The 17,039-nt window shown below is 38.0% G+C and overlaps 1 protein-coding gene across 8 annotated transcripts in view; it reads left to right on the top strand.

The window, feature by feature from the left end:
• CDK5RAP2 (CDK5 regulatory subunit associated protein 2) overlaps positions 1–17,039 on the top strand; it is a 101,491-nt gene that overhangs the window by 13,576 nt on the left and 70,876 nt on the right. For 6 of the 8 annotated variants that reach the window (XM_030535114.1, XM_030535113.1, XM_030535112.1 and 3 more), the window contains exons 7-13: positions 2,065–2,219; positions 4,643–4,805; positions 6,438–6,491; positions 6,946–7,065; positions 7,711–7,803; positions 10,111–10,329; positions 16,524–16,694. In XM_030535114.1, the coding sequence (XP_030390974.1) occupies positions 2,065–2,219; positions 4,643–4,805; positions 6,438–6,491; positions 6,946–7,065; positions 7,711–7,803; positions 10,111–10,329; positions 16,524–16,694 (975 nt within the window). Of the gene's footprint in view, positions 1–2,064; positions 2,220–4,642; positions 4,806–5,195; positions 5,279–6,437; positions 6,492–6,945; positions 7,066–7,710; positions 7,804–10,110; positions 10,330–16,523; positions 16,695–17,039 lie in introns of those variants that run through there. The other 2 variants (XM_030535111.1, XM_030535116.1) reach the window with 2 other exon arrangements.

The raw sequence follows: 17,039 nt of genomic DNA, 5'->3' as shown, positions 1-17,039 counted from the left end.
GGATTATGACATCTCATCTGCCAGGTGTTGACTGCAGCAGGAGTCTGGTAGCACATTAATTTGTGTCTCTCTGAGAAGATATCTTAGCAAAACTTTCTTGAACTCCTCCGTCAGTGACGGGTTACCTCTGCCAAATACTGGTCATTGATATGGTTCTGAAGGATTAACAAGGGGCTTGCCCAAGTGTTCCCAACTAATTTATGATAAAACCTGCTGTTCTGGGACATATGTTCACAGTTGAGTGGCCAGACATTGGGAGCTCTCTGACCGTCTCTTCCTCGCTCTTCCCTCCTCAAACAAAAGTGTTTTCTCATCAGGAAGGGAGGCAGAATCACTCAGCAAACAAATTTATATTAAGTGCCCTTTGCTGGAAATGCATGTACTTAGTTCCAGAAATATATATTCAGCATATATTGATAACATATCACAACCTGGAACTTGTATAATTTGTCCAGGAGGGTGAGATTTTGTGCATGGGTGCGAGTTCCTTCTCTGAGAAAAGATTTCCCAAAAGATGTATACTTGATGCATACTGACATGTTCCAAAGGTGTGTATACTCCCACTCAGGAAAAAAGAGATACTCTAAGAGGTATTGTTAAGAGCTTCAGGATTGTGGTCTCTGTTGGGATGACTTAGTAGTTTCCCTAGACGGAGAGAGCTCCTTCAGAGGGATAGCAGCCACTCCAACCTTCCCTTAGTTTGCTGGAGTCTTAACATTTATATTCTCAGAGTGTTCTTTTGCACTTCACTGGTGTTATTAACTTAATGTCAGTGGGTGGAGAGAATCCTCTCTATGCCAAAGGGATCCATCAGACCATTGTTTGCCTAGAACTTCATCAAACAGAAGATTGGCAAATATTCTCATATCAAGGTTATTTTAGTGTTTTCATACAACTTGGAAAGAATTGTGTGGGCCTCTGAGGCTAATTTTCTTTATGCTTCTGAATCAGACAAACATAGGAATATTATTAGTCATATGTTTATATAACACCGTAAATTTACACAGCTTCAAAGGACATAGCCAAGGCATGTTCTCTGTCCTGAAGAGGTTTTGATTTAAAAGTAAACACACACAAGACGTAAAACAACTTTTCAGGAGTGGAGGGGTCTGGGCATTACTAATGATAAAAGATTTCCTAAAGAGGTGCTCCCCCCCACCAGTGAATTAAAGATAAGTTTACTTGGCAGATAACAGGGAGACTGTTCTGGGCATAGGGAGCAATGCTTATAGAAGGCACAAAGGCGAGAATAGGAGAAGTAAGGAAGATTGAGAAGTACATAGGGAAACAAAGACAATGTTGGGGAAATGGCTACAGGATATGTTAGACAGTGGTCCAGCCACTTGGTTGTTTTCAACATAACGACTAAGATCAGTTGCTTCATGTACTCTGGGAGAGTATGTATTCTCTTTATCACAGCCAACGTCATCAGAAAATTCCTGAAGAATTTGGTGAGTATTTACAGATCTTGCCTATGTTTTGGCTGGTGTTGGGGAGAAAATTGTCTCTGTGGACAGCGTGTGCTGATTGCAGTTCTTGGTGAATAGTGCGGACAATATATATTGGAAAGGGCACTTCTTGCTTCCTTCATAGCTATGACTATCGATTTGATCTTTTGCAGAGTAAAACATTTCCTTGATTTAACATCTCCTTGATTTTTGATTGTAAATATTTATTTCTCAAGTTCAAGAGTTGTAGGATATGCCTGCATTATCTGGTGGAAAAAGCAAAGCACTGCAGCTGGGAGAACTCCGTTCTGTTTCCAGGTCCGCTACATACTTGTTGCAAGTCTCTTCACCTCTTTATACCTAATTTTCTTTATCTGTAAAATGCAGATTGTATACTCATTACTCACGGGTGCATGTTGAGGGTTCATTGATTAATGTTTACAGAGCACTTGCAGATCTTAGTGAAGGGTGAACTAGAGGTGCAGAGTATGTTGAGGTTGTTAAACTTAATGATTAACCATATACAATGCTGAGAAGGGAAATGTAGTGTGGAAGAACTTGCTGAACATTGGGTTTTAATGTTCCAATGCCTTATGCTTGTTTATTTTGAGTACAGAATCTTAAAGCTGCCCAAGAAGAAGTGGAAAAAGCCTTTGCAGTGACAGAGAGGGAGAAAGTTCTAAGAATGGCTGTCGAACAAAAACTCTCTGGAGTTACAAATACGCATCTGAAGGAGCTGGATAGTATTACAGAACTGCCAGAAAAAGACAGGTCGGACTTCTATTGGTAATCTTGCTAACTAATGGAAAATGTTAATTATTAAAAGGTGATAAAAACAAACCAGTCAATAAGAAATAGATTTTAAGGGCTTGATCCTACCCTCAGATATATCTGAGATCCAGGAGCGTTAATACATGTGTTGTAAAATGAGTTGTTGAACAGACACAGCAACCAGTGTTACAAGCTACACGTTTCACAGGAAAATTGAGCCTTAAATGTGGTCTGAAAATGAAGAATGGGTAAGGGCATGTGACCTAGAAACGCATGCACTGCTTTAAAGCATGTTCGTGGCCACATTGCTTTTTGTCTGTGTGCAAGAATAATATGCTTATTGAGCCATTGCTGAAGGGGGGGGGTATGATTTGTATGTTTGTACCCATTTCCTGCTTTCATGGTGTTCACATGCTAGTCAATCCCATTGACATGTCCATTGAGGTTAGTAATTCTAGCAGGAATAGAAAATACTGTGCAGCAGTTTGGACTGTAGATGCTTTGGTCAGTTTTTGGAGGTCTTTGAGTTAATGGGAGATGAAAAGTGCCTGAATCATGAGTTGGTGACCACGAGGCAATGTGAACATAGAGACAACTTGGGGGGACAGGGAGGGAGGGGGAGGAATATCAGTTTCTGTGCATTTTTCCTCTTTACAATTAAAACTTCATAGGTTCTGTGAATATCTGTGATAAAAATGTATATCTAGTCAGCAGAGGTCCTGGCAAAAGTTTTCAATTGTCAGTGAGAGTCTAGGGGAGCTCTTAAACTCTGTCTTCATGGGCTTAATTGTAACAAATGTCTCTTCCGATTCTTGGATGCTAAACTGCACAGTTGGTCCACACTACTAACATTTGTCCGAGTCCTTTAACTTCCTATGTGTGTTCTTGAAGTAGTGTCTAAAACAGACTGCTGAACTAATAACAGGTTTAGGTGTGATATTTCATAAATTGTCAGATATAAATGTTGGAAAATTGTGAATCTGAACTCTCTAGTGGCATAAGTCATTAACTTGCCCTAATAAGTCTTGATACTTTACCTTAAATCATGCTGTACTGAATACAACAAATGCTTGATAATTCCTGAGATGTTCAAATTGGGTAAAGCGCTAATTTCTAACTCTAGTAGCTTGTATGAGAGCAGCTGCTAAAGTGTGGGAGAACAGGGTGATCAGAATGTCTGTCTCAATTTTTATGGTCCAGTATTGCATTGATCTACTAGGGATAGATGCTTGGATGCTGGATCAGTGCTAATACTTGTGGGCCTAGAAAACTTGAGAACTAATGGAGAAAGTTTACTGTAAGGGCTGAAATATTCACTCTGCATGGGTTTGACAATGTAAGAGTCTAGGAACTTCAGTCTTGAATTACAACCACAACTATGGGAGGCTTCATTTCAAAGTGTTATTCCACCAAACACTGGTGGTGGTCCACCACTTTTGCTACATGGCAGTGGATCTCCAGCTCTTAGTCTGCAGACCACTTCATTGGAGAATGTGTCTGTTGGACCTACCTGTACTCCCAATCCCTCCGTTATTTGATCAAAAGATTTTGTTTGGTAGATTATCAGGAAGAACTCAGACTCCCAGTGGTCCATGGACAGTGGTTTGGGAACTGCTGTTAAATGGGGCTGAAAATTCAACTGTGTTGTGTCTTTATTTTATTTTTATTTTATTAAATCAATAGAAGCAAGTTAGATGTGATACAAGCACTTGATTAAGGAAGGGGCTGTAACTGACATTTGTCATCCCATTCTGTGCAGAGACATTAGGACTCTAATGTGCTCTAGCTTACATACTTCCTTCCAGTTATATTTTAATATGTACATGTTCTGCCATTCATTACTTTGTTTGTGTAATATGGAAATTGATAGGAAGTGGTCTGTACTGATGACTCTTGAAGATTACTATATCTAAATGCTCTCTAAAATTTATGTGGAAAATGTTAGGATGAAAGGGTTAAGCATTTTACTTTCTTACCAGTACACCTCTGCCCTGATATAACACGACCCGATATAACATGAATTCTGATATAACGCGGTAAAACAGTGCTCCGGATGGGGTGGGGCTGCGCACACTGGCGGATCAAAGCAAGTTCAGTGTAAAGTGGTTTCAGCTATAACGTGGTAAGATTTTTTGGCTCCCGAGGACAGTGTTATATCAAGGTAGAGGTGTACTTGAAGAGAGTATTGTTACTAAAAAATAAAAAATTTATTTTTAGATAATTTGATCTATTAGTTGGTTGCTCTAAGTTTTCTGGTTACTATGGAGGGAAAGAGATGGGGTTGGTAACTTGAGAGTGCTTTCCAAAATGTTACCAGTGCTCTTTTTCATATGGAAGATTGCCCATAAAATCTACCACAGTGGTTTGGTATTTAGTTTTAGATGATGATGCAAAATTAATATCCACATCTTGTGATTTTTTAGACTTATAGAGCAACTGACTCTGTCTCTGAAAAGTAAAGAAGCTATAATTCAGCACCTTGAAGAGGAAAAGTCTCAAAGTGAATCTTGTGATGGGAACTTACCTGCAGAAAAAATCAGAGAACTTACTGTTGCTTTGAGGCATGAAAAAGATAGTGAGATAGAGGTGAGGAAACTGACTGACTGAAAACTTGACTGTTACAGATCTCACGTGCTTTAGGATTTTAAAGTTTTTAAGGATAACTGTAAATAAGTGACTAGAGGCCGCCTCCACCCTATAACGTCTCCATCCCAAATTCCTTTCATTGGTCACCTTGTAGCTTTGGCAGCCAGTGTTGATCACTACTACACTTCGTGCTTTTCATTGTTTAGATGTCACATCGCAGAGTTTTTTTTCATCGTTGGGGGGTAATTTTATGTTTTCTACACAATTCTGTAAACCATAATATGTCATTGTCTCATAATAGATATCCAAAAATAATCCTGTAGATGTTTTGAGCTGAAGCCAATAGGCATGTAATTCTTATTAAGGCTTTCCCCTTTAACAGAGAACTCTCCTTATGTAATACAGAATGTCACATGACAGTTAAAATGATCTCTTCACTGTTGTGGTCTGGATGGGAGGCTTCGATAGTAAAGGTAGGCATAACCAGGTCTCATGGAAATAGAGAAGACCAACCCCCAAATTCTACAGAGGGAACTATGTACCAGTCACCTGTCTATTTTACGTGCCTGGTGGAGAAAATCAAACACTATCTTGAACATTGGAAAAACAGAAGCAGGTCTTAAGGCTAGTTTGACGTCTTCAAGGCTCTCTCCAAACCATAAATGAGGATTGATCTACCCTGGCTTGATTTGATCAGGAATATCGTTTTTGAGGTTCATCAGGCTTAACATAGTTCTTTTAAAATCAGTTTATGGCATGAGGGCCAAAATCAGTTCATTTATTATTTGGTGACTGTGGCTATATCTACCTTAGAAACAGTATTCTTTTCTCAGGGTGTAATAGTGATGAGAGAGAGAGATTTGACTGGTATTACTGGTACAATAAATAACCTTTACTGCACTGTCCTCTTTAAAGCAGCGGTTCTCAAACTTTTGTACTGGTGACCCATTTCAAATAGCAAGCCTCTGAGTGCGACCCCAGCCCCCCTTATAAATTAAAAACACTTTTTAAAATATATTTAACACCATTATAAATTATGGATTCAAAGCGGGGTTTGGGGTGGAGGCTAACAGCTCACGACCCCCCATGTAATAAACTTTTGTGACCCCCTGAGGGGTCCTGGCCCCCAGTTTGAGAACTCCTGTCTTAAAGATATGTAAAAGTATAAGTTGCTGCTGCTTATCTCTCTCTTTTCTGGGGAAAATTTACCCCCTCAAAAGTCTTAATTAAAATGGAGCAGTTTTTAGTAAATCGACTTTATAAGTGTGCCCTGCTGTCATAGACAACCGCCCCTTTAAAAATGCATTTTTGTTAACTTGTCAAGCAGAATTGTCATGTGTCATCAAGGAACATGGCTTTCTTTAGTTTTCCATAGTGCAATTCTGTAGAAAGATCTCATTTGGGAAAGTTGTTTTCTAGAAGTCTACAATATAGTCTTGTCAATAATGTTGTTGGAGTCCTATAGCTATAAATTTTATTAACTAACTTGGTTTGGAGGCATACTTCTCTTAACAAGCTCCAAAAGAAAGTCTGTGTATGAAGTACTAACTCTCTGATTTTTAATGATTAATGATGGTACCCAAAAGCTTACAGTATTTTTACTTCAGAGTGACAACTATTCTGTTTTTATAGGCTATTAAAATGGAACTTAGAAACGAGAGAAATTGCTTTGAAAAAAAAGTCCAGGTATGTTTAAAACTTGTTTCTCTTTGAACGTTTATAACGTATATGTCGGGAGTCTTTTTGTTTTTTTTTCTCTTGTATGTGTTCTTAGACATAAAGAGTTAGCAATTCAAATTGGATTAATGCAGAACCATTGGCAAAATTTCTTTTGTTGTATTAAGAGACAAAGCAAAGGCTCAGCCTATTTCCAAACAGCAAAATAGATAGGAGAACTCATCAAATATTGAGATAGTATGCTTAATACTCATGCCCTCCTGGTAGATCAGCTTTCCTTCATCATATTCCTGTCACAGATCTGTAAGGAGACATCTTAGGGTTGGTCTATAGTCTGCTTTAATGGCTTGACTGATGAGACGTAAGAACTGCATGAGCTAGTGCATTTAATACATACTGCGCATTTATGGTGTATTTTAGTATGAACTTTTAAACTTAGTGCAACCTAATGTAATCTCTTTAGTCTCTTCAAGAAGAACTACGAGAGAGGGAAGATGAGCTTAGTATTGAAAAGAAAAATGGTTTGAAAAGGGATAAAACCATTCAAGGCCTAACTCTTGCATTAAAAACAAAGGAAAAAGAGGTATGTTGATTGTATGTTTCTGGTTAGAAGTATCCAGGTAATTTGGAACTAATCCATCTGAAGCCACTGTCTTTCAGTTGATTTGAGTAGGCCTTGGAGCAGGCCTGTAGTGCAAATTCAAATAGTTCTGTGGAAGACTGTAAGTCATATTTGCTACTTGAAATCGGAGTGTACTGGCTGGAGTTTTGATAATGGCCATGGAAAAAAGATACATTTCTGAGCTGATACACTTGCTCTTGAGAGATGGGAAAAGAGAGCTGCTTACTGAATCCTCTGAAGCAATTGTAGAGCTGGCAGAAAGGCACAAGCTTATAATACCTTGTGTGGTGAGAATGAGCTTAATATTAACAAAAGCCAGGGTAATGGGGGGCCACCTTCAGATATTTGTGGAACATTGTGGACATACAGCACACGTTATATTAAACTTGTATGTAGAGATATTATACTGCTTTCTTTATATATAAAGCTCAGCTGGGCATTTTCAGTGATTTATACCTTTTTTTTTGTTTACCTTTTGGGTGAACAAATAAACAATTTGATGATTTATTATTCAGCTCTGCCCATTTAGAAAGATCTTTGTTTTGACACTGTCACTTTGGGGATACTTGTATTCATGCATCCATGACTATTTCTTTTTGTCTAAAGAATGAAGAACTTAATTCTGAAATTGAAAATCTAAATGTTTCATTGGCTAAGGCAAGAGAGGCCACACACAAAGCTCAGATCCAGAAATTCAAGGTAAGATACAAACAATTTCAATTGCTTTTCGATATTTTCATGCAGAAGGTGCACTGGGTGAAGAAACTAAAACTAATTTAAAATGTTTACTTGTTGTAATTGTTAAGCAAATTTGCCTAAAGTAATTCAGTTTAAATTATGGAACACTGAAAGTACAGGTGTCCCATTACTCTCTTGTTCCTCAATTCTTTTCTTAATAGCAACTGTGAGAATGAATAATTAAATTAAAAAGTAATCTTTCAATGTAAAATAAGAATAGATTTTCATAAATTTCCAATCGTATGGAGGCATGGGTAGAAACTCCATAATTTAGGTGATGAAGAGCTTTCTTATTTAGTGTAGGAAGAAAAAAAATCATTAGCTTTGGTAAAGTCCAGTGATCAGTTTAAATTTGTTGATGATCTCACAAGTGTTGACACTACTGTGGGCCATTCCAGGGAAGATGGTAGCCACTCAAATTCTTTCTTTTCTTTCAACTCTCAGCTGGTAGTGCTGGGTAACTTCTCATCTGCCACAGAAGTCTTTCTTGAGGGTTTTTGCAGAGTTCTTTTGTCGTTTCTTCTGTTCACGTATATGAGACCACTTGGGAAGATAGTGAAAAATTTTGTGCTGCATTTCCATAAGTGTGGTGACGGCACATAGCTGTCTCCTTTTCATTAGCAGACTAGGAGTGGGTGTGTGAGACTTGGCATTTTTGTTTTGTTTTGGTTTTTTGTAATAGGTGTAAAATGTTTATTTTAGAACAGTGGAATGTTTGTAATAAAACAGTGGATGTTAATAACTTCCATGTGTGCAGAGGAGAAAAGGACTTTATGGTAGTTTGTGCAATATAAAGGGCTCATTTTATGGAACAGGAAGCCTATGGTAAAATGAATATTGGACTTAAAAATAGTTCACACAACCAAACATCATATCTTACTTTTTATGTTTGTGCATTTGTCTTCAATCCAAAAACTAATAAAACACAGATTCCCAAAGTGAGTGAGTAAAATAACACTCATTAAAAACAGAAAATGATGTTCTGTCATGAGGTTCCTTCTCTTCCTGATCTCTGTGGAAAGAAACGCAGGAGTGTTACATGTGCTAATGTATGTGCACCAACGCTACTGAGGTATGTCTACACAGCAAAGAAGAACCTGTGGCTTGAGCTTGCTTGGGCTGTGGGACTCTCCCATCCAGCAGGGTCCTAGAACCCGGATGCCATCCCAAACCCAGAAGTCTATACAGCAGTGAAACAGTTCCACAGCCTGAGCCCCATGTGCCCGAGTCAACAGCCATGGGCTTTTTTTGCTTTGTAGATATACCCTGAATGGCCTGAATCTTAGTGACTGCTGGCATTTTTGCTTTGAATTGCATTGAAGCAGTCACAATCTAATGAAACAGGAGCTGTTAGCTTAAAAATTAATATTGCTCTATAAATTGATCTCAGAAATGGAAAAAAAAATTTTTTTTTAACAACACACTAAAATTGGTGTAAATATAAACTGTTATCCCCAGTTCTGTTTCAGATAGCTTTTGGCCTCTGAATGGATATGTGGCTTACCCGTTGGAACCCTTGCAGTTTTATACCAGTAGAGTCCCATTTAGTGAAATACGGTCCGGCCACCCTTCCTTTTATAACTTTCGGTTTTGTGAGGTTTTAGTTTTATAAAGTTGAAAACTAAACTCTCCTGTCTGCAGAACCAACATAGCCTGGTGGGTGGCAAAGCGAACCTTTCCCCTCATTATCTTTCCAGATAATTTCAACACTGCGTTGAAGGGACCTCTGCTCTGGGTCAGTCAGTAAATCAAGCTGCATGGCCCAGTCCTTCATTATCATTTCTGCTGTGATCATTAACAAGGAGGCCAACTACAGTGGCATATATGATCTGAAGTGAACACTGACTGCCTTCCAGTTCATATGCACAACATGCTTATGACTTGGTCACCCCTGATAGCCTCGATTGAAACTAATGACCTGGATGTCAAAAACTTTATGTACTATTATCACTTCCAAAAGCCCAAAATTATTCTTATTTTCACTCTAGACTCTTTTGCAGTTCAACTTTTATTGTCTAAATCTTAGCTATCGAATTACTTGTTATCCCAACCTGGATCTCATTAAAGGCCTTTATTACACTGAAAATTATCTTAATTACCCCAAAGAAGGTAATGTTCCTATGCTATTTCGATAATTGATATTGCACTGAATTTTGCAAGTTGAATGAAATGTTGAAGGGAGAAAGGGGAAGAAAAATGGGCAGGAGGGTAGACTTCTGAGCTTCATAAAGTACATGTACAAACTATGGATGCTGCTTCCTCTTCTAGGGTGCTGAGGATTATCAAGCTCTCTTGATGGAAAAAGAAACCCTCCTAGCAGAGCTGCGTTCCGAAAACCTTACAAAAGATACGGAGAACCGTAAACTACAAAGGAGGATTAAAAGGACTGATCAAGAGCTGAATGATTTGAATCTAGAGAGAGAGAAAATGGAGAGGGAACTGGATGAAGCACAGCTACAGAAGAGCAGAGGCGACAAAACCATTAATGTTGTTATCACGTTTTTCTATTTTTTTTAAATAGTGGATGAAGTTTACTCTAGCATGTTTTTCCTTTCTCGTATATTCACTTCTGCACTCTTTAAATTTCAATTGAATCGTTCTGAAAGTTAAATGCAAGTGTCCAAAATCAGTCTTCAGAAGGACATGGCTGAGAGGATTAAGACAAGTTTTTGGGGTGTATCTTTTAAGTTCTAACTGACTGGGGCATGTTCTTCAGATCTTATTTTTAATTAAAGACCTCTGAGTCCTATATAAAATCAGTAAATAAGTGGTAAATGGAAAAAGTTAATTTTTAGAAAGTCTCAATCTTCCTGTAGGTAGAATCTCTAATTTATCTAGTAGTGTACATTTATGATGATTTTGTTGTATCTGTCAGGCTACATCTTTTGTAAATTGTCTTAAATTACACTACTCCTACCTTTAAACTTTTTTTTCTTTCCAGCCCTGTTGTTGTTTGATAGCAGATTATTTAAGGGTTACAACCTTGAGCTGAATTCTTGCTTGTTTTTACCATCACATCTTGTTCTCTGTAAATTCTGTACTTTTCAATTTCCGTTTCTATTTTGTAAAAATCTCATTAACAAAAGATTGGCTGCTCACAATCCAAAATGAGCATTAAGTGCTGTGTCTGTTTATTAATTTCTCTGCAGCTCTCTACTTTAGGACCTTTCACCTTGCTTTCCTGTCTAGACTAGTACATTCTATTTCAGAAAGCCAGGCTCCTGTAACAAAGTGAAAGAGCAGGTTTCCTTCTTTCCTTATTTTAAGTAAAAGCTGTGCCTCGTTCTGCGTGCCTAGCTTAAAGCACAACTTCGTCTACTTGTATGTCTTCTCACGTGGATTTTATTTTAGTCTTCTCACCCGCTACTTCAGTGTGGGCTGGTTCTTCTGTTCTGGCAACAGCATAAACAAAGGAGATGAGCTTTCTCCATTGAGCATGGTCAACTCACTAAAAATCCCTATTGCTGCCTTTAAGCATTGAGCCATGTTGATTTACACAGAAGACAGAATGAGCTTGCATCTGTAGACAAAAAAGATTGCATAGACAGACTGAACTATTTATTATTAAAGGGTGTATAGTTACATAGTGACAGGCTGGTTATATGAAGGTGTCGATGAGGTTATGCTCTGTATTAGAGCAGCTTCTGCCACTGTTAAATGTTCTCTTCTGGGGGCACTGTTCTCCAGTTATTAAAGGCCTCTCACTGTACCAATTACATACAAAATTTGCAGTAGACCTCTTGCAGTATTGTCTACATCCAGTAGAGGGGTCTCTTTCCCTGTATAAACAATATATATTTTTCTCTACAATATCCGTTTATTTTAGTTATAGCTTCAGTCTGATCTCAGGTGCGGTTCATTTGCCATCGCAGAATCTCTGTCCCTGCTGCTCCTTGAAATTTCTTCTGTGTATTGAGGTTAGAAAAAAAAGAGAATGGATGATTCCTGTTATTACAACAGCCATAAAAAGCACATTTTATTGATTTTAAAGTATTTTATCTTCAACTGTCTTCTCTATCCAGAACCTTCATCTTCTCTTAAGGGAGCTAGAATATAAATGTGTACAGGAAGGACAGGCTTGAGTGGGGGTTCACATAGTTACAGCCCTTGGAGAAGTCTGTCTGACTCAATTATAGCCAAGTTCCATGTAAGTGATTAAGTTCCTTGGGGAAAAGTGTCCCTGCCAAAAGATGAGCAGTCTTAAAAATTACATCCCTGATCTACTCCTACTCTTAGGTAGTTTCACCACCTCTGCTTCAGTTTCGGAGCTGCAAGTACATTTTGGATCTAACATTGCCTATGAATTGTGGCTCACTGAGCAGAAGGTATGTGGGAGTAAAAATGTGTGCTAGAATATCTTGCTCTGAGAAACAGAAAACCACTTCACTAATCTGATGCTAACATCTTATGTGAGCAGCCTTAAAAAAGCTGTTTTCAGATGGACTGGCATACAGTTAAATAGACATAAAACTAACAAAATGGATCTGAACTGTATAGGAACCCTTATCCAAATCCATAGTTAGATGCCATTTCATCTCTTTCCTGTTTTTACGTGTTTGGGATATTTTTAGTGACCTTTCACACAGAATAATCATAATAATCTATTTCTGTAAGTAACAATATCAAAACAAGCTGGTGGGATTCTGTGTCAGAGAGAGGCCCATGTGGGGTGCCTCCACCCAACTTCTGACCTGGCCAGTATAGAATGATCAAGGATGTATTTTGATAGAGTGTGGGGTAGGCTTGTGCATTGGAAAAAGTGGAAAAGATCAGTTAAGTTTAGTATATGAAAGACTATTGGGATTTGTTCATCCAAACCATCAACATAAATCATTAAGATCTTCCTTATGATGAATAGGAGTTAGGGACTCTCTTCAAAATGGCTACTCTATCCTACTTTCATATCCTTTTTGTTCAATGGATTGTTAGCTAGCTTCAGCTCATTAAAAACAAAACAGGAACATCAACAACAAAAGAACATACCACCCCAGCCTTATATATTAGCTCACTTAATCATCTTTTTTTTTTTTTTTTTTGTCTTTAAGAGGGAACTATCTTGAGACAGTATCTCAACATTATCAGCTCTGGATAGTTTAGTTGCTAAAACAATCAACTATTGAGATACACCTTGTTTAACAAACTGCTTCTTATAGAATGACCAGGAATAAAGATCAACATGTCTTAAATATCAGGTGCATCAACTGTCTGTGTGTATATACGTGATCTCAATATTAGGTAAAATTCAAAATCTATGAGTTTGTTCAAGCTGTAATGGTGAATTATGTTAAACAGCTATTCTACCCTGTTTGAAATACAGGCAATTAAGGTATATTTCTCAGTTATAGTCATATTTGATCAGTTGGTTGGGAAGTGCACAATAACTCTTTAGCCAGAATTTACCACTCGCTCTTCCCTCTTGAAATTAAACTGAAAGAGAGGTTTCGAGGCTTCAAGCCTTAATTGTTCACCAACCTGTTTCCCATCTGACAAAGACAGGGAGGCGCTCACTCCTGTGTTCAACCAATATTAGTTAGAATGTTTCACATTCATTTTTTCTAAGTTTAACTAACTATCATTAATCATAGGAAAAATCCCTTGAGACAGAGGTTGGCAGAAAGCATTGTAAAGGGCTGTAGCTACCATATTATCCATGCAACTCACTGTATAGAAACCAATAGACTTTCTCCTATTAAAGTAATCTACTGTAGTGAGGGGTGGTTTTGTGTGTTATAGAATCCTATGCAAAGAGAATAATTTTCACTTCCGGTCATGGCTTAGTCTAGGAGGGATTTGGAAATCTCATGGGCTGAACTACTGTCTCTACAGATGGACACACACAATCCTTTACATTCTCTGTTGAGGAACCACTACATGTTGGCCATTCAATATCCCCCTTCCCCTTAGCCATTAATATCTGTTACTCCAGGGAGGAAGCAGTCTCTGTCCCTTTCTTGACAAGTACTGCTTTTTACATCATGTAAGGAGGAGGAAAAAGGTTCTTTTCTATCCATGGCTGCTTGTGACTTCTCTCTATGAAGCTATCTCTGACTTCTGTTTATCAACGCTAATAATTTTCTGGGCTCTAGGAGAGTGTTAGATCACAAGTGTTTAAAGTCTTAGCTGCCTAAACCAAAATGAAGATAATTTATTCAGTTAGTCTCCAAATGTAGTGGGGGAAAAATGCGAAAATTAAAGTCAAGGTGTGAGGTATAGAATGCATCACTAAAATCAAAGCTCTTCAGTTAGGCCTTGAATGCAAATTTACATGTTGCAAATGAATCTGATTGATGTGACCCAAATAAGGAATTCCATAACTTGGAGACAAAGGCAGCTACAGTCATGAGATTTCATACCACCTCAAAAAGATCATTCTGTCTCTACCCTTGAAGCTGTATTAATGGTCACTAACTAGGTGGAAATGGACATGCATTTGAGGACGAGTGTATGTATGAGAGCGATGGTGGTAGTGCCTTCAGCAAACACAAAGTTTGGGACTGATCCTGCAGTTTTTACTTAAATAGTCTCTACTCCAAGCTCGTAATCCCACTGAACTCAGCTGGACTACTTGCTATAGTTAGTTTGCAGATTTGGGGTCTGAAGTGGCTATTAGTGATTTCTTAAAGTGAGTGCCAATATTAAGCTCAATAAAGTAAAGCAAAAGGCAGTGTAAATAATTGTAAAAGCAGCAAAGAATCCTGTGGCACCTTATAGACTAACAGACGTTTTGGAGCATGAGCTTTCGTGGGTGAATACCCACTTCCTCAGATGCATCTGAGGAAGTGGGTATTCACCCACGAAAGCTCATGCTCCAAAACGTCTGTTAGTCTATAAGGTGCCACAGGATTCTTTGCTGCTTTTACAGATCCAGACTAACACGGCTACCCTCTGATACTTGTAAATAATTGGTATTTAATGGACAAAACAAAATAATAAGGGTCTGATGTGAATTTGCACTAAGCAAGTGATTAAGTCAAGAAAATCACACAACTTAATAAACAGATTGCCCATAAAGTATAACCATTGTTGTTTCTCTATACTTAGAATAGGAAGTAACTGTGATGCGTTAGATACCAGTCTGGATAAATGTTCTTTATGGGTGACTACTGTGTGTGCAATATGCAAAATATTTAGAACATACAGTATTTAACACACACACTTCTTTAGTAATGAAAGATAAGCTAGTGTTCCGTAAAACTCATCTGGCTCTACGGGATTTTAAAAACGGTTAAAGTAACGCAAACTAGTGTATAATTTAAATGACATCAAAGCAATTTTTGACAACGGCTCTTTTGTTGGTATCTTCTTCCTTTCTATTATACAATCCTTGCATTGAGTATTTTTGCTCTCTACTGTGAAATAAGAGTTGTCAAACAAGACCAATATAGAAACATGACCACTACAAGGCACAAGCTACCCCTCCTTCCCTTCTTACTCTTGAAACTTCTAGCAAAATCAGCATAAACAGATAATTTTACATGGAATCAACTGATGACTGATGCTGGAAGTAGGATGGGGGAAGAGGAAGACTATGAGAAACAAAATTACTGTTATGTTTTTTTCCCTTGTCCTGTGCTGCTGCTTTCCTCCATCCTGTGACTGGAATCTGTCCAGTAATAAGATACACTGTGCTGGTGCTTGATTCTGCAAACACTCTCCTATATATAGTTCCATTGTTTTCAGGTTCGATCCCTTTAGTGGTCAAATGTTAGAAAGTGAACATGTTTGAAACGCGCTTTGCCCAAAGACTTTTGATGCGGATGCGCCCTTTTGACCCCACATGTAGCCTCACCTGTAGATGAAGGACTTCAAACAGACAAGGGAAATGATTGATAGGAGAATTAGGAACGTAAATAGGTAGAACATATGGAAGTTTGTGACTGTCTCTCTGACAAAATAAGGGGTAGTAGTATTTGTATTACAGTAGTGCCTAGAGGCAGCAACCAAGATTCTGGTCTCGTTATACTTGCCATTGTACATGGATCCAGTTAGAGACAGTCCCTGTGCTGAAGATCTTACAGTTTAAATAGAAAGACATGAATTTGATGGATGGGAAACTGAGGCACAGAGTAAGTGAGGGTCACACACGATGCAATTATGGAGCCCACTCCAGTGCTTTAATCACAAGACTAACTTTTCTTCCCTGGTTGGTGTCTAAAGCTCATGCCAAAAGGGAAGGGAAAAGTTTTAACACTTCTGCCTTTTGGTTAATGCAAGAGCAACCAGTAAAATAACCTTAGTGCAAGGATTTCCATGGTGTGAATGAAAGAAGGAAAAGATGACAAACTGAATTACCACTAAGCCATTTTCTCCTATTTCTGGCAAAGGCATAAAATTGCTTTGATTTATGAAATGAGTGTTCATGCTGACTGACAGTGACAAAATGTGTGTGTGAGAGAGAGATTTTCTACTGGCTTTGAGTCCAGTCATTCTGAAGGAAAGGCATTAAGACAATAATACCATAGATTAATGTAAGACAGTATTGACACCTCACTCTTAAAGTTTTATTGCCTAAACTTTATTCTTAAGATGCTAAAAGAAAGACAGTGACTTGGATACATTCTTTAGAACATTCAGTGATAGGAGTAATTTAAAGCAATGGAAAGTTAAATTAATAACATGGGTTGTCACTCAAGTTTTTTATGAAGCTGATTTTCTAAATATTCGATTTCATCTTTTTGTAGGACCTTAGAAATCAGCTAGAGAAATTACATGGTGAAATGACTGAGAGAGAAAAAGCAGTGGAACATCATTACAATATTCTTTTGAGTGAAAGCAATCAGAAGTTGCAGAGTCAAGAACTAGTTATCAAGCGACTAACAGACGGTGTCAGTCAAAAGGATCTATTGCTTCAGGTAGGTAGACTTAAGCTGAAATGAAAAATGAAAACTTATCACTTGATTTTGTATGAGGAATGATTACAAAATCTCATTTTTGTTTGGAATTGCTGTTGATTTTCATGATAATCCTCTACTTTTTATAATATTGTATTTGCAGAATAGATACATAGCTGTGTGGCTTTCAACAGGAGTTCTTATTCAGATTTATGAAATTTAGGGCGGGGGAGGGAGGAAGCTTTGCCAGTGTTCATGTAGAGATTTTGCTGTTGTAACAAGGTGCTTTAAAAGCTCCCAAAGCATCTAGGGTGTTCATAGAAATGTAGTGCTGGAAGGGATCTTGAGAGGTCACCAGGTCCATCC

This window comes from Gopherus evgoodei, chromosome 16, assembly GCF_007399415.2.
Source record: "Gopherus evgoodei ecotype Sinaloan lineage chromosome 16, rGopEvg1_v1.p, whole genome shotgun sequence".
Classification (NCBI taxonomy): Eukaryota; Metazoa; Chordata; order Testudines; family Testudinidae; genus Gopherus; species Gopherus evgoodei.
Note: the sequence above shows the minus strand (reverse complement) of the source record. Positions and strands in the feature narration are given on the sequence as shown.